The sequence below is a fragment of the Falco biarmicus genome, chromosome 19 (genome assembly GCF_023638135.1).
Source record: "Falco biarmicus isolate bFalBia1 chromosome 19, bFalBia1.pri, whole genome shotgun sequence".
Taxonomy (NCBI): Eukaryota; Metazoa; Chordata; class Aves; order Falconiformes; family Falconidae; genus Falco; species Falco biarmicus.
Genome location: NC_079306.1, coordinates 4,092,733 through 4,116,379, shown reverse-complemented (window position 1 = coordinate 4,116,379; position 23,647 = coordinate 4,092,733). Strand labels below are relative to the sequence as shown.

At 48.0% G+C, this 23,647-nt stretch overlaps 2 protein-coding genes across 2 annotated transcripts; both read right to left on the bottom strand.

Moving 5' to 3' along the window:
• Positions 1-11,143: 11,143 nt before the first annotated feature.
• On the bottom strand, positions 11,144-12,109 carry LOC130141580 (uncharacterized). The gene has a single exon (XM_056322605.1). It carries the CDS (start codon positions 12,107-12,109, stop codon positions 11,144-11,146), a length of 966 nt encoding a protein of 321 aa, XP_056178580.1.
• Positions 12,110-17,896: 5,787 nt separating this feature from the next.
• LOC130141183 (keratin-associated protein 10-6-like) lies at positions 17,897-19,468 on the bottom strand. The gene has a single exon (XM_056321918.1). The coding sequence runs from the start codon at positions 19,466-19,468 to the stop codon at positions 17,897-17,899; it is 1,572 nt and encodes a 523-aa protein (XP_056177893.1).
• Between the last annotated feature and the right edge of the window lie 4,179 nt (positions 19,469-23,647).

Here is a 23,647-nt window from a genome sequence, read left to right as displayed (position 1 = left end):
CGCTGCTTTCCTCAATAAAACCCGAGGGGATGTGAAATTGCAGCCCAAGGTGTAACTACAGCTTACGCGTCTGTGTATGCTTTAGTTTTGTATAAGAGCTGACCGATGTACACCTCTCCAGCTGTACACAACGTACCCATCACCCAAGCCTGTTTTCCAGGTCAGAGCCACCTTACTTGACCAGCAACAGAGCTGTAGCACTCTGAGGGCTACTGGGTCACCTGCAGTCCCCAGGTGTGGGAAGAGCTGATGCAGCAGCATTGATAAGGCTGCTGGGTTGCTCCATCAATCAGCCCAGCCCTGCCTCACACCCCTCCACCAGACCCAGACTCTGAGGAGGAGACTTGAACCTTCTTCTCTGTGCCTGGGATGCTTCAAAGAGGTGAAGGACCTCAGTAAGACCCAAGAGGTTTGTAGAGGTGAGAAGGTCTTAGTGTGCTCGCTGGAGTAGTAATGGTGTATTTTGACAAAGACAGCCTGGAATAACACTTTTGTCCCCTGACAAGGGGGATGAAGGGGTGTGGGGTTAGCTGGGCCTTCTTAAAATGCATATGTGGTGGAGATGTGGATAGGTGTGTTTCTTAGTAAAGTCGGTGCTCATGAGTCCAAGTTTTGGGGTTTTGGAGTGGAGCACCCTGGAAGTCCCACCCTTGCAAATAATCCATTTTTAATACTTTGTTGGTGCTCATAGTATGTGCTGATGCTGCCAGAGTGGATTTGTATTCCTGTATCACCTCATGGCTCACAGAGGTGTGGTGCTAATATCCAATTTAATAATATATTAATTCTAAAGCTGTTAATTAAATCTTCATTCTGGTTCATTACCTAATTAAGCATGCTAATCTCAGCAAGAAAAGCTGGCAGCTAATTTTCAGTTCCTTCAAGGCTATTAAGCTAAAACAGTACTGATCTGGTGTACAGAACCTTGTTAAAGGGATTTATAGTTGAGCTTAGAGACAGAGAAGACCCTTCTCACAAAATGGAAAGCAGAGCTCTGCTACCCGGAGAAAACATCTGAATTATGGTGCCGGTTCCTCTTCTGCTCCAAATACCTGTGTAGCACTTTGTCTTTCCACTCGGGTCAAAGGTAAAACTTCAGCCTAAGTAGGAAGCTCAGTGCACTTCTATGTTGCTTCTGGTAACTCATGTCACAGCTTGAAAAGGGATTTAAACAGTAAAAGCCGCCCTGCACCAGCACCTTTTCTGGGCATCCCATACAGGATTCCTTCTGCCCCTTTCCCCCATGTCTGTCCCAGGCCTTGGTCTCCCTGGTCCCCATTGTAAATCTGGCTGGTGTGCAATATTGGCATTGTAATGACAGGTTATAAGTAATAAGACTAATAATAATTAGGTGTGTCTAAGTCTTAGATCCACCCTTCTGTATAGAGTGTCCTTAGACGGGTTAGGTGGCTTTTGGGCATCGGTTATCCCGTAATAAGATGATAATTGTCTGTGCCATACAGGTGCAAAGAGAAAGAAGGTTTGCAAGAAGCAGCAAGAAGATGATGTGGGATGTTATATAATGACAATGAAATGCGGCATCCTTTATAATGACTGAAACAGCCGGGCTCCTGCATGCAATGCAGTACAGGTGGAAAGCATTGAAACCAGCAGAGGAAGAGAAAGAGGTGGAAAGTGTTTATGGGAGGCTGTTTAAATGGTAGGCAGAGGAGGAAAGGCCAAGAGACCAAGGCAAAATTGGCAGAAAGATGCAGTATTATCAGAAATACTTTTTTTTTTTCTTTTTCCTAGCCTGTTAATCAAAATGTCTCGACGTATGGCTTAGGCAGATGAGTAGAGAATATTGAGGGTTCTTTGAAAATGCAACGTGTCAGCACACACTGAATGGACCCAAACGACGTGCCTGTATTTCAGACAGCAAAGCACTATGGTGAATTCTACACAAAATTCACAAAAGGATCAAGCTCTAAGTTCCTAGGTTGAAGGGCTAGTGGCTCCTCTCTAAAAAGCCTCAGCAAGGCTCTTGGAGGACAGATTATCTTGTGCAAGCTGCTCCATTCTCAAGAAGAACCCAGTTAGTGGTTTTCAGGTGTGTAATTTTGTTTTTTTGAAAAGGAATAATTTGCAAGACGTCTTTGGCAGGGGAAAATAATCTTCTGAATCCCCTGTGCAACTCAGTTATTGTTAAACTCCTTGAACTGCTGGATTGGATGGGGTGTAGATAATGAGTCAAGGCTGGGTCCTTCGGAGCAGAGGTTCCTGAGAGCTCCACCCTGCCTATGACCTCGTTCCCAAATTTTTCACAACACTCTTTGCATGAGCCAGGCAATCAGCAGAGCTTATCTCTCTGACCTGCCTCCCAGCTTATCTAGGGCGTGACGCTGAGGCACCATTCACAAGCTCATCCTCCAAGATATAGTAATTACATCTTCATGTTGGATCAATAAAGTAGGGTACATGCTAATGTCTGCCAGATAAACAAGCAGATTGAGAGGAGTTCCCATCCTGTAAAGGGGAAAAATGATGTATGCACCAAATATTGGAGGGGCTCGTTTTAGAGCAGATCTGCAGGGGGCACATATGGGCTGTTCCTCTCCCAGGCAGATGTCCAGGGGAGCCAGATGAGCAGACAGCAGTTCATAGTGAAGGTGAAAGCAGACGGATGGGCAAAACTGTCTTCTCAGTGGCTGGCAGCTTCCCAGGGAGACAGGGCAGGGTAAGCAGGGCAGCTGGCAGGGATCCAGGCTGCTTAGCATGTTATCATACAATGTTTTAACATTGCTGTAAAAAGGTTTCCGCAATCCCTTTTCTCTTTGAAGAAGTCTCTGGGAAAACAACTGTATCTGGATGTGGCTGCATGCAGAAGAAGGTGCGTGCCCTGATGTTCATGGGCACCTGCATCCGCAGGCGAGGGCAAATTGTTAAACAGCAGCTCTTGAGACTCACCAGCCCAACGACGACGGGGAACTAGAGTTCAGTCAGCTTTCACGTTTTGGTTTTGGGGACAAGTTTACCCACAAATTTTATTTTACTTCTGTTAAACCGGGCTCTTGGCTTGTGAAGACTGACAGAGGTGCCCAATCGTAATCACAGTAATGTTCTTCTTGGGACAAAAAGGACAATGCTTGCACTTAAAATGTGTGGGAATCTTTAGAGGAATAGAAGCTTAGAATTTGAGGGTAGGGAGAGGGGAGCAAGAGTAGCTGGGGCTTTTTCCTGAACCAAAGTAAATAAAAAGGAAAATGTCTCTGTATGTCATTCCTTTTTATCTGCTTAGTGCTTTTCAGCCGACACATGGAGCCATGAACTCTAAAGCTGTACTTAACAGGGTGAGGAACAAGTGAAAGCTGTGAGATGAAAGTGAAAAATAAAGTCCTGTGCATGCGGACAGAGCTGAGGAGTGTGAGAGGCAGTTGATTGTTTCCTCACTTCATGGGTGAGCAGGAATGACAGATTTGGTTTTGATGTTTGCCATCTACATTTCACCAGTAGGTACCTGAAAATCAAGAGTAGGAGAGGGGAAAAAAAGCTAGAAAACCACCATAATCATGCAAAATAATTTTAATGGGAAGTGAAAGAACAAGACTGCTAGAATAAAAGTAAAGGTAAAGGGCACAGTTCCAGATGCAGATTCTGCCACTCGTATACTCCATTAACTTACATATGCAACTGATACATTTAGTCAAATACTTTTTTCCTTTTTCTTACATAGAAATAAATATGAAGTAAGGATCAGTTTCTCCCCACACACACATTTCTTCCCTGAGGTGAAACTGAAAGCCAGAAATAAATTATGTGGTTGAGGGGTGTGTGTATATACATTTATCAAAAGAAAAAGTGAATTATCTGGTGACTACTTGTCTTAAATGCTAAGACCAGTCTAATTAGGTCTGGCAGTGAAAGGGTTTGTCACGTCTCAATTGATCACATTTGTGGTGTTCTTGAACCTGCTGGTAACTTTGTTTTTCTGGAAAGCAATGGGAAAAAGAACAAATTGTTCCAGAGAATCAGGTACTGTATGTTTTAAAGGGCAGGTTAACACAGATTAGGATAGGGAGCATTTTATTATTCTAATCACCTGCCTGAGAATGTACCTGAGGCAAAAAAAAAAAAAAAAAAAAAGTCAAGTATCATTTAAAGAAGTCAAAGGTAAGTCCTCTTTAGGGAGGTAGTAGGAGCCTACGAGGCCTTTGGACTTGGTCGCCAGGGTTGGTGTCACTGTGTTATGCTTCTCAGGTCTCTTTGTCCTCACTTGCTGTATCAGTATTTTCAGTTTCTGGCTTTTTCTCTAGAGCACGCTCTTCGCCCTCGCTCTCAGATGGTTGGTAGCTGGGTCTACTGCAAGGATGCATCCAGCGGGAAGAAAACACATAGGAGCACCGTGGTGAGCGCTGAGGGATGCGTTTTGGGATGAATCTTTCTGCAGGTGGCTCTGAGCACAGGACTTCAGCTCGCAGAGATGTCAGTGGGGCTGGTGCCCCTTCCTCCAGGACCGCAGAACTTCCCACTACTGTCTCCTGTGGGCACGTGCTAATGATGGGCCCTGGGAATGTCACAACTACAGGAGGGGGGTATATAATGACTCTGGAGGCACCACAGGATACAACACATGGGTCATTGCAGCTGGTAGCAAGAGGCTGTGGGCACTGCACATTGCAGGAGTAGAAACACTGTCCTGCATCCCACTCCCCACTGAGGGACATCTGGGAGAAATGGTGGTGAACCTGTGGGATGTAACAGAGACCATAGGTGTGTTTCTCAAAGCATTTGCAACCCACACCCTGCCCTTCACCGCACAGACCCCTGCCCCTCGCCGGGGGTCTCCTGCTCTTCTCTCCTGTTCTCCTTGCAGCGTCAAGGCAGATGCCACGGCGGGGCGTACGCTGTGGCGGAGAAGAAGGTGCAAGAGGATGAGAGTGCAGCTCAGGTATTTTAGTTATAGGGGCTGTGCAGGGAGCGTAGATGCTGCAGCAGAGATAACGTGAGCTGTGATTTCAGGAAATGAAGCTCAAAGGTCGGTACAGGTTTGCCCCCTTGCTCCGCTCACCCCATCACCTTGAGTCCTTCTCACACTGCCTCCACCCTCCCAAAAAGGACCCTTAGACCTCCAGGTTTAACCAACCTTCATCCCATTTTATCACTGCTATCCATCGCCAATGGGCCACTGCCCCTGTGCAGTGCTTCCTTTCACTCTCCCAGCTACAGATCCTGCCTGGGCAGCCACCAAGGGCAACTGGAGAGGTACTGCAGTGGTGGCCAGTGACTTCAGCATAGCTGCTGCTGCTGCCATAAAGCCACTGGTCATACAGGAATGGGGGTTTTATATCCCTCTACTGGAGAACGTCCTTACCTGGGATTATTTGTTTATCCCTGTAGCAGAGCACACCCAGCCCTCATTAGAGTAATTACGCACTATAGTATTTCTGTGCCTCTGCTGAGATTGCACTGAGCACTATCAATGTCCTGGGAGGTTCGTGCAGACTAATGAGCCTGTGTCAGGCAGGACTGGGAGGAAAAGAACATCACTGCAGCCCTGCAAGCTGGGCACTGCTGTGCAGGAGATGGTAGGACCCAATTTTGGTGCCATTCTGCACGGCAGCCCCGAGCTCCTAGGAAAAATCTTGCCTCTGGGTACCTCCAGGTGGTTTGCAGAGACCATTCATGGCAGAGCCAAGAACCTGATAAGGATTTTTGGTGCCTAACTTTTTGCCTAGACCCTGAATCCATCTATTAGGTCATTCAACCTGAAAGAATTACAAAAATGTATTGTGGGGTTTATCTGTCAAAGTTAATAACTGCATGATGTAGCTGATTAAGTAGCCACTTTAATTTTTGTCCCTGGAGAAAAACAGGTACTTTGAGAGTGCAATCAAGCTCATTCAGAGGTAGGTGTTTAAATAAGTCATGATAAACATGATAAATGCTTGTTTCTGTTCACCAGTTATGATGGGAAGGTCAAGGGGGATGCCGTTACTTGTCTAGCTTTTCATGATCTGTCAACGCTCAGCGTCAGATGCTCTCATCAGAAAATGCCTGAAGTCGCTGAGTATGAAAACAATTGTCCTTGCAGAGTTTCTTCTTCCTAACAGTGCTACGATAAAGGTGTCTTACCCTGAAGAGCGAGGTGCCAGCCATGAAAAGACCTGCGTGGATGACCAACTGAAACCTGGGGAGACACAACTTCTTACTGAAATGAGCTCTGTGTTCTAGCTATGATTGGGGTGCCAACATGAAAGGAAGGAGGCGAGAAGATTGCAGTCCCTTTTTAACGCTTTGAGAACTGAATCTTCCCGATTTATGAACAAAAACTTTTGGAAAAGAGATTTGAACGTCTCTGATCTTCTCCAATTATTTTATGAATAAATACTAATACTAATGTTACTGAGCAACCTGATCTTGTTGAAGATGTCCCTGCTCATGCAAGGAGGTTGGACTAGATGAGCTTTAAAGGTCCCTTCCAACCCAAACAATTCTATGATGCTATGACAACATTATCTAAACTCTACCTGAATAGAGCTTAAAATGCCTTTTATGTCGGATACCAGATAGCTATATACACTTAGTTGATAACAGAATTGCACTACCTTTTTTTAATAAGAATACTAGTCCAAATAGATATATTTTTAAGGCTGCACATGGTCCAAATATACAGCTAAATAATTCCTAGTAATTTTTTAAAGAGAGAATCTCATTTATATTTTTAGAAACCACAGACTGGCTTGCTGATAAACCGCAGCTCATGTTAAAGCAACATTTTACCCAATATAATTAGATTGAGGTGAATGGGACTTACCAGCTGTCCAGGAAGAAGTCAAGAGAAATGGCCAGAGGAGCCCTTAATCCTTTGAGTTTTATATGCTTTCTTGAACTTCCAGGAAGATGAGACAACCTTTGTGCGTGAGGTCGTAATTACTTTCCAAACAATTTTTCCCACGTGTGTAACGCTTATAATTACTATAATTATTTTAACACTGTTTACTGGCTTTATTCAAATTTCCATGGTACATACTGTTACATGCTGTGAGGTTCCCTTTTTGTGTTATTTTTTTTTATGGTCTAAATTAATTGCTGATGTGATTCTGCCACTTCTGGGGGTACAACTCACTCCAGTTTGTTCAATTTTGACTTAAACATCGACCACATGAGCAGTGGTTTGCAGACAGCAGGTGATGTATTTTAGCCATACTGGTTGCACCTGCTGCTAGATGCGTGATTTTAATTCATTCCTCTAAATCCACCATAGCATTTAGTTGGAGGCACCACGGGCTTCGTCCCTATAAGTGGCTTGGAGGAGGGAGGAGTGGGGAACAGAATTTTGCTGCACGTACCCCGGGTTTGTTCACAACAAAGCTGATTTGCTTCATGTCCTTCGCTGACTGTTGCCACAGCTTCAGCCGGAGGACGTCATTCTGCTTGGGGATCCCTGTTCATACTCCAGGTACTGACCAGGTGCCGAGTGTCTGGCTCCAATCCCCGTGTGTGATCAGAAGGTTAAGAAACACAGTCTCCGAAGGATGCCCACTTACAGAAGAAAAGACTGGAAGGAGACAAGGTAATAATTTCTGCATATAAAAGGTAAATGCCCAGGTGAAATAATTTAGCTGCCTTTCGCACCTGCTGAGGAAAAGAGAAGTCATGGGCTAAAAGTGCATCGAGGGAGACTTCATGATGGGAGGAAAAAATTTGTAATCAATTGCAATCACATGGCTACTGATCTACAGGGATTGCTGAATTTTGCGGAGCCTCACTGATTTCCTAAGGATTCTGGTGGATTCTCAGAGTTGAGAGTCATCCGTTCAATTCTCAGAGGCTCAGCCAGATCTGCCTTTTAACCCGTTTCGCAATGATTCCTTTTGAATGCGAACAGAAACGCATGGTTTAATGAAAATGCAAAGTGTCCTTGTGTTGTCAGGGCTTGAAAACAACATCCTGTTTATGAGAGCAATGAAGGCACTTCCATCAAAAACTGCATATTCTAAAGCTGCTATTAGCCTGGAGGTGTTTGCCTCAGATAACATACTATTAATATTATAATGATAAAACACTTTGCATACATAAACCAGTGATGAATATTTTTAAAATGTTTTGACATTCCCTGTTGAGTGGAAACCTCACCTCACCAATCTCTAATTGCTGGGATTATTCTCCCCAGCCTCTCCCAAAAGACAATGAAAAGTGAACATAAGGTTATCCACAAAGTCAGCCCCACATCCATGGCTCATGATGGAGGCTAACCCTGCTGCGCTGCTGTTCTAGATCTCTGTTACTAGAGATAGCTGGCAATTCATGTGGAAAAATCATATTTCATATTCTTTGACAATTTCAAGTAGCTGGTGGATGCCTTGGTGACTTCTGAACCAATTTCTGACCGTACGCTTCTCCCTTAAAACAGACAGAAGTGTCTAGAAAAATGGAAATTCCTGTTTCTATGCCAGTTTACCTGCAGAGCATCCAATACCCCAAACTGGGAACTCATTTAAACCTCCCAGTCTTCTTTCTAGGAGCTGTTATGCCTTCTGCACAAAGACACCTTTGGAAAGGGGAGTAGAAACACAACCTTAAAACATCTCAGGCCTCTCAATAAACATGGGCAATGTAGAGTTTGTCTGGCGGGGGAATGCTGCACTAGAATCACTTTGGGCAGTGGTGGCATGGGAAGGCTGTGCAAAATCCCCCCAGAAAAGCTGCTTTGTAGCCCACCCCATCACTGCCCACCTGGACTGGAGCCCGTCTTTGCTCTAAACACTCGTTTGGTGGGTGAAGGTAGGAATAAACTGTCCCTTCAGTGTTTTCTTCTCCAGGGCAAAGACACCTTGCTCTCCCAGCCTCCCTTCCTGTGCCCTGAGCACCTGCAGCTTCCATCAGACCCGCTCCTGGCTGTCCATTGTTTTTGTGCTGAGCACTCAGAACCAGCCATGGGGGGTCTGGATGTGGCCCCTTGACTGCCAGCTTGGGGAGGAATCAAAACTTTTCTCCTGCTGCTGGCCACGCTCTGGTTCAGGCAGCCCAGCCTGCAGTTGGCTCTTGCTACCACAGGGATGCAGCATCGCCTCACGTCACCTTTTGGGCCACCAGGTCTGGGTGTTTGGCAGCACTGGTGACCTTTCCAGCAGCAGATCCCACCTGATAATCCGTTCGATGAGGGAGAGCAGGGTCTGCTGCCGGAGCAGATAGCAGGAGGAGAGAGGGAACAAGAGAGCACAAAAACCATCCTCTTGCAGAGAGCCAGTAGAAGTTCAGGCACCATTTCGCGGTTGCTTTGAGATTATTTCAAAGTGACCCCTTTATCAGGACCAAAACCACAGAAACAGAAGCTCAGAAGTTCCAGTTTCTACAAGGAAATGCTTTTCTGCTGGTTAATGTCATCTTCCCCATGCTCACTGAAGGGAAGTCAGGATCCTTTCGGGACCAGGAGTGACTGAGGCCAGCAGAGCCTTTTAAACCATGCAAGTGGGATAAATGCAGGTGGGAGAGCTTCCCCTGGGCTGTGCCACCCTTGTGCCTTAATTGTGAACCTCCATCTCCCTCTAATGGCTGCAGACAACCAGGCCTCGCCGCCTGTCCTGAGCATGCTGGTGCCCAGGGTAAGCAAGGACAGAGAAGAGCCTGGTTTTTGATAGACCCACTGTAAGAAAGGGACTGATCTCTTGTGTGGTAGTCAGGAGGGAGCTCCTTGTTCAGGCCTTTCCTCTCTTTTTCATTTAATTTCCCACAGTTTGTGGTTTACTAGAAGTTAGAGTTAAATCTCTCTCAGGAGCAAGATTTCTCCGAATCCTGGAGGACTGCTGATAGCATTGGTCTCTGTTTCTACAGGCAAATCTATCACTTTATTAGAAAAAGAAGTCTCTAGAAATCCTGCTTGGTCTGTTTGGGGTGCTGCAAAGGAAGCCAAGGAGACAGGGGATGGTTTTCCCTCTGGGATTTGCCCAGGGAGCTGGCTGAGCAGAGCAAAGCAGTGATGAGAGGAGCTGCCAGGTCTCCCACTGCACCTTTAGATGGTGGCAGAGAGCTTCTGCTGCCCCAGGAGCACCTCCTGGGAGGGACTGTGGCAAAGACACCTGCTTTAGAACTTTGCCCCTTAGAGAGAGAGAGAGAGATACTAGGAAATCAAAATATTGACCAAGCACGGTAACTGTTTTGTGCTATCCAGGAAAATGTTACCATTAAGGAACAGCTGGAAAACTGAAAGTTCCAGGATGGAGTTGGGGATGATCTTGGACATGTAGGTGCCCTGGGGTGAGATGGACATGACAGGGCTGTTTGCAATTTTATAACCACAGATTATTGATGCTGATCACCCATCTTATGCAGACAGAGCCAGCCCAGGATCACAGCAGCAGAAGAAACCTTGTGCAGCATCCTCTCTCCCTCCTCCTGTGCCAGGGACTATCCCATACAACCTATTTTATAATCTGCTCAGCAGTGGATTGTGCAGGGACAAAACTGCAGCACAGGGGACACTAGGGGCAGCTTGCCCTGCTCCCAGGGTGCAGGAGTAAAAGCTCTCCTGCATGACCCACATGCAGTTGGCCGTGCTCTGTGCGAGGCTGGTGCGACCGAGCTAAGGCTGGATAGACAATAAACTCCTGTCTGAGGTTTGAGTCTCATTACTTTAGCCAAGCTGCCTTCTAAATACCGCCCTGTGCTGCTTCTTTTCCTATGTCTCTGGGTAACTTTTGAACACAAAAGATTTACCCACAGATGGTAATTCTAGTCCTAAAAACATGATTACTGCTATTATTTTACCCAAAGGAGTGGTGTAACAACAGGGAATAGTTTTTTATATTAGTAGGTATTAGAAAGAGTTTTTAAAAATGGGAAAGAAGTCAGACAGAGAGCAGGAATCCAGCTGCAACCTGTTTAATACCACTGGTACAACCAGTGAATATAATTGATCCAGTAACAGTAAAAACCTCTCAGGGTGTGAACACCATAACAGAGTTACAGTCGGTTTGAAGTCAAAGCCTGAGCACCTGCTCAGAGTTACTTAACTTGTCACTAAATCTTTTCTGTTACAGGAATAAGTGTGGCAATGCACTCTATGAGTTTAATATGGGTACAATAAGGGGGTAAAATAAAGCCAAAGCTTCTCTGAGGGTTAGGAATGGGAATCGGGGGAGAAAAATAACCTCAGACCTCAGCTACATAGCTTGCTGCTCTCACAACTACTTCTTTATCTCCTTTAGCACAGACATTTTGAAACACAGCGGCTCTTCTTGGAGTGGCTCGAACGTTTCACTCCCCCTGAGTGATGCTGCGTCGAGTGCTGGGTGGCCCGTGGGTAGAGGCACTTGGACTTGCTTAGGTGCTGCGTGGATGAGCTCTTGTGCTTGGCTGCCTCCTGCGGCAGTGAGCATTTGACTGCGTGTTGCTGCGAGGAGCACTCCTTTATTGCCTGCCCAGGGGGGCACTTGGGCATGTGTGGCTGCGGCTGGCACTTGGTGACACGCTGCTGCGAGGTGTAGGTGGTGACGCACTCCTGCGTCGGGTAGCCCTTCATGCACTTCTGCTGGGGGAACCCGTTCACACACTCCTGCAGAAAAGACTGCGTTATGCACTGCTGCGGGGGGCACTCGGTGACTCCCCGCAGTGGTGGAGAATAGCCCGTCATCCCCTGCAAGGACCGGAGCTCAGCACCATACCGCTGCGATGAGCACTTGGATATCTTCTGTGACCTGCATTCATCCTTGCATGAGGACGAGTACTTGATCCCACATGGTGGGAACTTGAGTTTGCTCGGCTCCGGGCACCTGGGTGCGCATGGTGGGAGGCTCTTGGCCATGCGTTTTTTCTCAGGGTAGCTGGTGTCACAGGGCTGGAAACTCTGTCCCGGGCTTAGCTTCAGGCTGGGCTTTCTGCAGGGCAGAAGGCGAGTGGTCTCACAAGGCTCGGGGTACAGCAGGACACACCGCTGCACGTAGGGCTGACAGGACAGCAGAGGTGGCTGGGGCACGCTTGGCTGTGAGCACACGTAAGTGAGAGGTTGCGTGTAGCTTTGCCATCTTGGCATCGGGCTCTTGATCACGCTCACTGGGTGGCACGTGGTACTGTACCCATCAGACTGGGGCATGCATTGCTGGATGCTTTCGGTGACACAGCTCGATCCTGGCAGGTAGAGGTGTTTATACCGCTCCCCATAATAGTGCATGGTCACACAAGGCACTTATGCCTGAAAGAAGCAGGAAAAATACAGAGAGTTCACATAGGCATTGGCTATTTTTTTGTGATGCAGGACTCAGAGTTTCCCCCCAGGCACCTCAACATGAGGAGCCCACACCCTAGCTCTCTTGAAGGTCAGAGGCTCTCAGTGACTCAGGACCGGGCTGTGATTACCCAGGTGAGGAGAGGAGTCTGTTCTTAGCTTCTGCCCCCACACCCTTCTCTTAAGAGCCCAGAAATGATCAGGTATCGGAGCCAGGCAAACCGGGAAGCTTTCATCCTGCCCTTCAAATACCAGCTAAGTGTCCATCAAAGCATTTCACCAAGGAGAAGTGACATTACGACTCTCTGCCTTACTTCCCGGAAACGTCCTGTGTCCCCACTGGGATGTCCTTGCAAGCTTATGTCCTGCAACTCCCAAGCACCAGAGATGAAAGGCAAGCCAAAATTAAAGGTGTGTCCATGCTGTCATGCTCAGGTGTGGCTGCAGTTCATGCGGGCAAACCCAAGCTGAGGTTAAATTAACTATCTGAGGGTAAGGAGAGGTTTGTGGCAGCGCGGAGCTCAGCACGTACGACCTGCCTGCCTATTCATGGTCCCACAGGGACCTGCTGGGCTGGCAGTGTGCAATTAGGGGCTCTGAGCTTGCTACTGTAGCATCAGCTTTGTTGCCTCTACCAGCCTTGCAGTCCCAGCTTCCTACTGTTGTGTAGGCATCTTCAAGGAAAGAAAAGAGGAAATGCAGCAGGATTGTTTCGAAGTATTTGGTGAAACCACAGCAGGAAAGGAGAAGCTATCAAGGCAAAATCTCAGCTGGTGTTAACTGGTCAAGTTTCATGGGGTTAGGAGAATTACACCCATTTAAAGCAGCCTCCAGTCTCATGCAACAGTCATACCGAGCCATAGTGTCCTGGTTTTGTTACAGTCACTCAAAGATCTACTGACAAAACGCCTGGCAGGGCAGCTCTGAGAGTGAAACCTCATCCTGGCAGCCCCTGTGCACGCAGCACAAAAGCGAGTCTAGCTGAGACTGTATCCCTGGGGAAGGGACCAGGCGGCACCATCCGGAGGTCCACACTTTCCTCCTGAAACCACTGTGAAATGCCTTACTTTGCCTCACCGGCGAGAGTCGTAGGAGAAACCATCACGCTTCAGTGCTAGCTTAAGGGTTGGGCTTGAGGATCTTAAAGGTCTTTCCCAACTTAAATGATGCTATGATTCCCTGCTGCAGAGAACATCACTTTCAGGGAGTTTTCAGAGTTTTTAACAGGATTATTTTGAGCACAACAGGTACTGGAACCACTGACATATGAAAAGTACTCTGATCAAAAATGTTTTTTCATTTCAACATTGTTTGTAGATTAAGGCATATATTTAAATGACTGTAAAGAAACTGCATTTTCCTGACCACCCCTACTTCTGTCTATGATTGCAGTAAGGCATTTTATTCTTCCAAAAGCCCATCACTGGGTGACTATTAGCAATAACAATGCTGTGTGTTACTATCATTAGGAAAACTTATTATCACTACAATTATAATAATCATCAACTAATAAAAACAACCCATTGAAAAACAGTGATACCAATTGCTACTACTACATGTACAATGCCATAGAGCTGGTGATGCTCATCATGATAAAAATCTTCTAAATTAGGGGGGATTATTTGCTTCCAGGGGATTGTTTGCATCTCAGACGTATTTTTCTCATTGTTAGCCTAGATACAAATTTTAACCTGTTCAGGCTTAGCTACAGAGTCTCTCTGCTAACTTCCACATTGGCACTGAAGTTGGTCAGCTTCTTCCTACAACCTGAGAAGTTACTTTGTTTAAATTCCATAAAACAGCAGCAAATCTCTCCACGCCACTTCCTTTAGAGGAGTCACCTTTTCGCGTGCAAGCTCATATCTGACTCCTGCCAGCATCGAGCCCTTTATGTAGTCAACAGGCTCCTTTGGACTAGAACTAACAGAAAGCGTAGAAAAGCCCACAAATCCCACTCCTGACTTCACAGTCCATCTGGAAGTGCTCTCCCAATATTCTTCAGTTTAGCACAGAGGAGATGCTCCAGCTGTTAGAGCCACGCATGCCGGTGCTGAAGGCAGCATCCCCCAGAGGATGCTTCTTCGCAAGTACACAGGCAGGACCTCTGCCTGCTCCGGCCACCCAGGAATAAACAGCATTTCAGGAGCTCCGCTAAAAGCCAGACTTACCCACTTCATCAGTGAGAACAACCGGAGAGAAGTGCCTAGGAGAGCCCCACGATGGCAGAGCTTTTATACAGTGAATAAGTGCCCTAGGGGAGTTAGGTGGTTTGGCTGGGTGATGCTCTAATTGCCTCCCAGTCCTGGCCGAGCCACGTGCAGCTTCGTGCTGGTGGGAATGGCTGTCCTCACTCTGCAGGGACCTGGCGCTGCTGGGACATCTGGCTTACCTGTGAGCTCTGTGAGGGGGAACCCCCTGATCCAACGTGTGAAGCCCCTGGCAGGTCAAGGACACCCTGTGCTGGGGCCACTCACCCCCCTCAGGCTGCGAACCCCTATCCACGCCGCCAAAGCATCCCTGCCTGCCCGTTGCAGATCCAGGCCAGCTAAAATGCTCCTTTACACCCAGAAAAAGATTTCAGTTGAGATCACCAAAGGGACTGCTCAAGGGACTCCTCATTTCCATGGGAGCTGCATGCAGAAGTCCCCTCAGTGCCTTTGAAAACGCCGTCCAGGAAGGACTCTCGGCGATTTTTGCAGACCATAATTACTGTGGCATGCAGACTTCCTTCTTACACAGGGCACCCAGGGAAGAGACGGATGATTGGGACTAAGAAAGCCTTGGGCTAAGGGCAAGACAGGTACTAAAAAGGATTTGCCGCGAATAATATAACCTGCTGAAAGAGGTGACGCTTTTCCGGCACAACAAAGGGGAGAAGGGACAGCAGGAGCACTGAGGCAGCCCGGGGAAAGGCAGCTGAATCAAACCAAGCTCGTGTCCCGAAAACACAAATCACGTTTCCTGCTCTGCTGCACAGCCCCTGCACCAGTCATCCCTCCCTTTGTTCCCTGCTATGCCACGAATAAACCCAAGGGAAAATTAACAGTGGCATGAGCGTTAAGTGCTGACAAGGAATGCATTTTTTCGTAGTCATATTTGCGTAAGGGACGGCCCTGGCATTATTTTTTTTTTTCCTTTAATGGAAATCTGACACCTATGAATTGGATTCCAATATGCTGGGAATTCAGGTAAGGTCTCACACATTGAAATAAAAAGAAGTGAAATAGTTTAATGGAGTAGGTGGGAAATTTCTCACTGATACGAAGCACTGGGGATGCTGCTGCATTGCCATCTCTGGAGGTATTTAAAAAGCATGTGGACATGATGCTTAGGGACATGGTTTAGTGGTGGACTTGGCAGAGTTACATTTATGGTTGGACTTGGTGATCTGAAGGGTCTTTTCTAACCTAAATGATTCTATGATTTAAAGCAGAATATTAATCTCTGGCTTACGACCTGATGAATAAGTTGTCTATTTCTGTTTTCACTGGAAAATCCAGAAGCCTGAAGGTAGGTGTATTATTTACATTTCCAATTTTCTGACAAAAAAGTCTCCCTCCATATCACAGAAAAAAAATACAAAGTGCATGTTTTCCTGGTTGAGGCCAACATTTCAAGAGCTACAAAAATCGAAGGGAAGAATGCGTTCTTTAGGTTTATCTTCTTTTCCACAACTGAAGACAAAAACACTGATTCCAACCTGGATTTCTCCAACTTTCATTGTGTTTCACTCCCCTGGATTACAACACCCATTTTTATGTTAAATGATCTGACCCAATAGTTTAGGAGTTGAGCTGGCATCAGAGAGCAGGTAAGCAGATTAATCCGATTTCTATAAACTCCATAAACCCAATTCCTGGACAAGGGCCAGATCAAGTAGCCTTCAAGTAGTGCTAATATTCAGTTTAGTGTTTCCCGTGCAGGTAGCAAAATATTAACCTGATGATAACATCGTGCCCTGTCATCCGAATGTCCTTAATTAACATCTGTAAAGTCCTTTCATCTCAGAGAGACGCACAGTGCCACATGGGACATGGTTGTGGGGGCTATTATTATTCCCAATTAAGCACAGGGGAAACTGAGGCGCATTGCACTGTGGTCACTTGGCAGCGCAGCGTGAGTCAGAGCCAGGGTCAGAACCTGACTCCATTGCTGCCACCTCCAAAACAAGTCCCGTGCTCCAGCGGCCCCTCCACCCCATGAGTGGGCACCCCTGTGCCACCCAGCCACCCACCACCCAGGAAGATTGTCCTAATGATCCCCTGGGCTCTGGCTCCTATGGGAAAGCCACAGTGATGGTGCAGCTCCTCAGAAGGCCCCAGAAGGCTCATGCCTTGGTTTTCAAGGGAAGGCAAAAACGTTAGGTTGTGAGAGCAACTCTGACTCTGCGAGGTGGAAGGAGACCCACGGTCACTGCTGCTCTGCACGCTGCCAAAGCATCGTCGCTGGACATTCAGGAGAAGGTGTGAAAAGGTTCTGCTCCCCCATGACCCACTGAGCACCCGGGGGAAGCAACCAGATGCCACCTCGACATTGCTAGATGCTCAGGTCTCAGACACCTCCTTGCCTCCCAAGGGCAGCCCGTGGTGGCACCCCAAGGTCACCGAGCAAGGCAGAGCAGGGCAGGATGCAGGGCAGCGTCCCAGCCCCGGTCACACCCTCCTCTTCGTCTTGCGACACTTGTTTTTGCCCTCCAAATACACATGATCTACTTAGCGTGAGCTCTACTCATGTTCCTAATGATAGGGCATATTACAGGATTTTTATATTTTTCAGACAGGAGTTCACTATATTTAATAAAGAAGAACAACCAGAGGGCAAAAAGACAAGATATTTAATCTGAGGTCAGACAACTATATTTATTTAAGTATGTATATATATGTATAAGTATACATATATATTTATATGGTTTGTTTTCAGTACAGTGTAGCGTACACATCTTCAGGCAGCATAAAGAATATAGCTAACTGTTTTTATAGCTCAAGCACTTATAAAAGAGTCGTGCTACAACCTGCAGCATTATTCCAAACACTTTCTTCTGTTTCAAGTATTGTGTTTTCAATATTAATTAAAGCAACCAAGTGAATAAAACACTTTCATGCATAAAATTTCAGCAAGGACCAACTTCACCGAGCCAGAAATCCCGTCTTGTTGGGGAACTCTACTGAAGAAAGCGCAGAGTCTGTGTTTAGAAGCAGCAGGGATTTCTGGCCACCTTCCGAAATGAAGGCTGTTGGCGTGAGATTCGTATACCGTTTGCTTAGCAAATTTATCTTTGGCTTCCAAATCTGAGAGCAAAAACAGCTGTTGGGAGAACTTGCAGCTTCGTGGAATCCAAGTTAACGTTGTCTCCCAAGGCATGGACCAGCCCCCGGCACTGCCAGCCCTATTGATGCTGTTGTGACCTGGACTCCTTAAACATTTTTTTTTTTTAAATTTTGTTTTTTAATCGCTACTCATTTCAATTAAGTGAGAATTGAATAGCATCCCACTAAACTATGCCTTGTAGCAGATCAAGGTACAAGCCACAGGCACCTGGAGTGCAGCCATGGAAATAGTATCACACCTTGCCTTGAAATAGAGCTGAGCTACAGGGGAAGTACTGGAAAATGGAGATAAAGCAGAGTTCAGCAATAGCAACTAGTTGGCAGGTGGGACGAGGAGAAAAAGAACCCCTGCCCCAAAGCTGTACCTCACTCTCTTCCCGTGGACCTTCCTTTCTCCTGCTCCTTCTTACCAGGGCCATTTGGACGCAGAGCAGTACTTCTTAGAGTGACTTGAAATTTTTACTCCACCCGACTGACTTTGCTGTGGGACACACTTGGTGGCACACTGCTGCTGTGGGACACACTTGGTGGCACACTGCTGCCGTGGGACACCTTTGGTGGCACACTGCTGTGGGACAGCTTTGGTCACACACTGCTGTGGGACACACTTGGTGGCACACTGCTGCTGTGGGACACCCTTGGTCACACACTGCTGTGGGACACACTTGGTGGCACACTGCTGTGGGACACCTTTGGTCACACACTGCTGTGGGACACACTTGGTGGCACACTGCTGCTGTGGGACACCCTTGGTCACACACTGCTGTGGGACACACTTGGTGGCACACTGCTGCTGTGGGACACCCTTGGTCACACACTGCTGTGGGACGCCTTTGGTCGCACACTGCTGCTGTGAGACACCCTTGGTCACACACTGCTGTGGGACACACTTGGTGGCACACTGCTGCTGTGGGACGCCCTTGGTCATACACTGCTGTGGGACACACTTGGTGGCACACTGCTGCTGTGGGACACCCTTGGTCATACACTGCTGTGGGACACCCTTGGTGGCACACTGCTGCTGTGGGACACCCTTGGTCACACACTGCTGTGGGACACACTTGGTGGGACACTGCTGTGGGACACCTTTGGTAGCACACTGCTGCTGTGGGACACCCTTGGTCACACACTGCTGAGAGACACCCTTGGTCACACACTGCTGCTGCAGGACACAAGTTGTCCCACACTGCTGTGAGTCACACTTGGTGGCACACTGCTGTGGGATACAAATGCTAGCACCCTGGGTGGCACACTGCTGTGGGACACACTTGGTCACGCACCTGGTGGCACACTGCTGCGGGACATACATGGTGGCACACTGCTGTGGGGCACAAGAGGTCACAAACCGGTGTGAGACACCCTTGGTCGCACGCTGCTGCGGGACACATGTGGTGATGCACCTGGTCGCGCACTGCTGCTGTGGGAAGTACATGGTCACACGCTGCTGTGGGATGCACTTGGTGGCACACTGCTGCTGTGGGACACTCTTGGTCAGGTACGGCTGCTGTGGCACACACGTGGTGATGCACCTGGTCGCACACGGCTGCTGCGGGATGCACTCTGTCACACGCTGCTGCGGCACGCTGGTGGTCTCACGCTGCTGCTGCGGCACACACTTGGTCACACAAGGCTGCTGCAACACCCCCTCAGTCGCACACTGCTGCTGTGGCACGCAAGTTGTCACACACCGGGTGACACGTGGCTGCTGGAGGATGCGCTGCGGCATGCAGTGCTGCTGCGGCACACACTGGGTTGCGTATTGCTGCCGTGGCACGCACTGGGTCACACACTGCTGTTGGGAGAAGCTGGAGGACATGATCCGCTGCCGGGGGATGCAGGGGGTCACATACTGTGGGCTGCACAGCGCTGAGTGCCAGGTAGGCACTGACAGCTGTCTGGCAGCATAGGTTGGTGGGCACTGGATGGGGACGGGGTTCTGGTAGACTGGAGGGAGGCACTGGTGTAGGTAGCACGACATCTCTGTGAGGTTTTGGCAGGACTGGAATGACACGTGAGAAAGCAGAGCCTTTAGACAGGCACCCGCCTGGGTTTCTCATGGTCCTGCTACTGCCCACACTGCAGGACTGGCTCGCTTCACAGGGTGCTGGAGACACGTCCCGCCTATGCCACGGTCTCAAAACCAGCAGCCAAGGACCCAACCCATCATTTTAAATTCTGAAACATGGCACTAAGTCAAAGAGTAGAGAAATCCAGAGACAGGCAGCATTAAATACCTCCCCCAACTGCAACTCCTTCCCCACCACCTGGACCTCCTCCACAGGGGAAAGCTCATCCTGGGCGTCAGCAGAGGAATGGCTGATCTCAGCACTGCCTTTCAATCATTAAATCCAGTTTTCTCCTCCTGCTTTTGGTTGGCGACCGCTTCTGACCTCTTGCCGATGCATTGAGAAAAAAAAAACCAACCCAGAAACAAGCTCTGAACCTCTGGCCACATCTGCCATGGCAGGAGAGGTGAAGAGCACCCAAGGTGCTGCTGCTTGGTGAGCCTGTCACACCACAGGCGGGCAGAGGTTCACAGCTCAGTCCCAGTATCACTAAGCTCATGCTCATTAGGGAACTGAAGCCTATTAAAGGGTAGCGATACCACAATGGGACACAAACCTGCGTACTGCTCTTCAGGCATAATGTTCCCAGCTACACCAAAGCACCCCAAAAGCACACCACGGTAGCAGCACCCCGATTACTGCTAACAACCTTTCCTCACATTTTTCAGGAGTGGCTCTTGGACTCAGATGCCCAGCTGCGGGCACTGAGAGCACACTCCCACTCCAACCCAGCAATTCAAACCCACTAGTTTTAAAAATAAAATTCCATCAAGCATTATTTTTTATATGTAAGAAAGCAGAAATAAATCTGCATTTCAGCAGCTATGGAGGCTCAGCACAAACCAGACTTACCCAGCTCCCTGGTGAGAACAGCTTTGTGATGTGACCAGCGAGCCCTAATAGAAGGAGAGCTTTTATATAGCTGCTAAACATGCCTTGAAGGTATGAGGTACCCACGACATATCCCATTAGCTCCAGTGCAAAAGCTGTCCTGTGTGCAATACTCGTAGTGACTAGCATCAGCGTACTCATCCCTGAGGATGAGTAGTTGAGTGTCAGCTCCCCATAGTAAGAGTAATTATCTTTTGTGTAATTGTCCCTGGCATGGTAAGACTGCATGGTATTTGGAGAGGCAGCAGCAGTGGCATCCCCTGCCTCAGGGGTTCTGCAAGGCAGCAGGGCACCCAGTAACAGGCAGCAATGGCTTTTCTCATGGAGCCAGGCTTCATAGACCCTGGAGAAATGTCCTGGTGGTCCCCCAGACATGGGGCCATCCCATCACTCAACCTCCTTCCACACACGCACAGCATTGGCTTCATACCATGAAGCTGCGCTGACCGCTCCACGTCCTTCTCTAACATTAGCACCTGGTTAGAGCCAGCGCACTTCTCACCTGCCCGATAACGCCCAGCAGCCAGGGGTGGTGGTGTGTACAGGCTGGGCATGGGCACTGGCCCCTTTGAGGAAAACCAGGAGCTCTGAGAAAAGCTCCAGTCACCCCCTTGGGTGGGTGCAGTTCATCATCCATAACTTCATTTTTAGCTCACATAGCTCTGGAGAGCACCTGGCTGCTGGTGTCCCGATGCTCCCGTGATCCCGATGCAATCAACCTGTCACCGGAGCAGTGGGAATACACCATCCAGTGACTCTCAGATGAGCGGAAAAGATGAGCTACAGTCACGTTTGATTGCAAGCCCTTGCACAACAACCTCAGCTGTCAAAACTGTGACCGGCAGCAGGACCAGGCACGAAAAGCACCAGGAGCAGATAAACTTCCTCCAGTCCTGCGGGTGACTTTCTCGGTGAGTCAGCTTCTTATCGCACGCTGCGCCCAGATTAAAAAAAAATAGTTAGAAAGCCAGAAGATTACTTTTTTGAAGTCACTGAAGGTCTAACCAATGCCTTCGTGTGTATGCTGTCACATAAAATAATCCCCCAAAACTACAATTTCTTCCTGCTGCCTACAAGGAGAGCTGAGAGGGACCAGCACAGGGGAGTGCTTGGCTGCACTGATATCTAGAACTGGCTGAGATGAAACCCACCCCAAGGGGATCAGTTCCTGAGGATGTATATGAAAAAAATGTAGTTTCTTGTGAACCAGAGAAATGGCTCTGCCCAGGTGGTTTTTGAGGCGAAGAAAAAGGCCCATCAATAATTTTGCAATGAAACTGAACAGCAAGGAACTCCTGGACAACTCTGTCCCACACCAGAATCACAGAGAGTTAAATGCTCCTTTTGGCATAGGCTTCTCCAGCAAGAATGAATCCTGACCCTTGCTGGTCAGCACTGAGTGTGTTTGTCTTCACCTGAACCACAAGAAATGCGGCTTTGTTGTGGCAACTCTCCTGGAGAAATTGGTTCTTTGATCCACAGCTGTAACTCTTCATTGCTTTTTAGCTCCGAAGGTTGTAGGTGTGATCCTCCCTGTTAACCAAAGTGAGCATTCAGATGTTTTGGTGGGGTGTTTTTTTTTCTAGTCTGCATGCAGGCACTGCCCCAACCTTCAAAAAAACCCTTATTTCAGTCCATACTTGACTGAACCCTATGTGTACCTGTGTAACTTACTGAAAGCCCAGGAGGACTTTAATTTTTTGATCACAACGATGACTTGTCTTTCATGTTAATACCCAGTAATGCCTGTAAAGCTACGTATCTAAACCCTCAGTATGCTCCAAAACTACAGAATCAAAGAAAGAAAACCCCCAGAAATCCAATTTGGCTCTATTTTAACTTTGGCAACAGCGCAACTTTGGAGACTTTCACTATTTAACAATTGAATAAGTGTTTCACTTTCACACGACAATGCCTGTCAAAAATGTGTGCTTCTGTTGTCATCACCTGTGCATATCCTGGTAGTACCCACCTTCTGCCCACGAGCCAGTCCTGCCCTGCAGTGGTTGGCACCTAAGAAAATCTGTGTTGTTTTTCAGCGTGCCTGGCTCAACCTGGAAAACATCACGAGATGATGGTGGGAAAAAGAAGTTAAAACAGGGCTGAGGCACTGAGAAGTCCAAAAAGGGAAGCTGAAAAACATCCTGGAGGAGATGCCAGGTAAAGGCATTAGGGACACCTTCCCTTTAATAAGTCAGGAATGCAAAAGGAGCACCGTCACAGCGCAGCAATTTTGGAGCATGAGCCAATGCACCAGGAATGCAAAACTCCCTGCCTGCTCCAAATATAGAAATTTGGCAGGAGAACAAGCCAGTCAAAAAAGAAGATAGAAGAAACAAGGTAAATTGGCTAGGTGTGATCTGGGATATTGGGTTGAAACCTCAAGTGGTGAAAATTAGCCTTTCTCCATTAACGGTAACAAAAGAATACCAATAAACTAGGCAAAGAGCCATAAAGCAGGAGGGAGCTACAGCAGGGAGCTGTTAGGTTTTAAAACTAGCGCTCAGTGAAGGACACTACACACATTGGACTACAAAAGCAAAGCCAAGGAAGAAAGTCTTCCACTGAAGAAACAGATCTGCCTTGGAGAAGTACTTGCATGGGGCTGGGATGAGCATTTCCTCCAGTCTCTTCCAGACACAGACATTTCCTCCAGCCTCACCAAGGCATGCCCATGGCCATTTGCTCCAGCCTCACCAGGGCATGGCCATTTCCTCCAGCTTTTCCAAGGCATTGACATTTCCTCCAGTCTTGCCAAGGAATGGCCATTTCCCCCAGCCTCACCATGGCACAACCGTTTCCTCCAACCTCACCAAGGCATGGCCATTTCCTCTGGTCTCACCAAGGCATGGCCATTTCCTCCAGCCCCGCCAAGGCATGGCCATGTCTTCCAGCCTCACTAAGGTATGGTCATTTCCTCTGGTCTCACCAAGGCATGGCCATTTCCTCCAGCCCCGCCAAAGCATGGCAATGTTTTCTAGCCTCACCAAGGCATGGCCATTTCCTCTGGTCTCACCAAGACATGGCCATTTCCTCCAGCCCCACCAAGGCATGGCCATGTCTTCCAGCCTCACTAAGGTATGGTCATTTCCTCTGGTCTCACCAGGGCATGGCCATTTCCTCCAGCTTTGCCAAGGCATTGACATTTCCTCCAGTCTTGCCAAGGAATGGCCATTTCCTCCAGCCTCACCATGGCATGG

Bases quoted from the DNA above. Each gene is read 5' to 3' on its own strand.
- LOC130141183 (XM_056321918.1), bottom strand. From the start codon at position 19,468: ATGTCGTGCTACCTACACCAGTGCCTCCCTCCAGTCTACCAGAACCCC.
- LOC130141580 (XM_056322605.1), bottom strand. From the start codon at position 12,109: ATGCACTATTATGGGGAGCGGTATAAACACCTCTACCTGCCAGGATCG.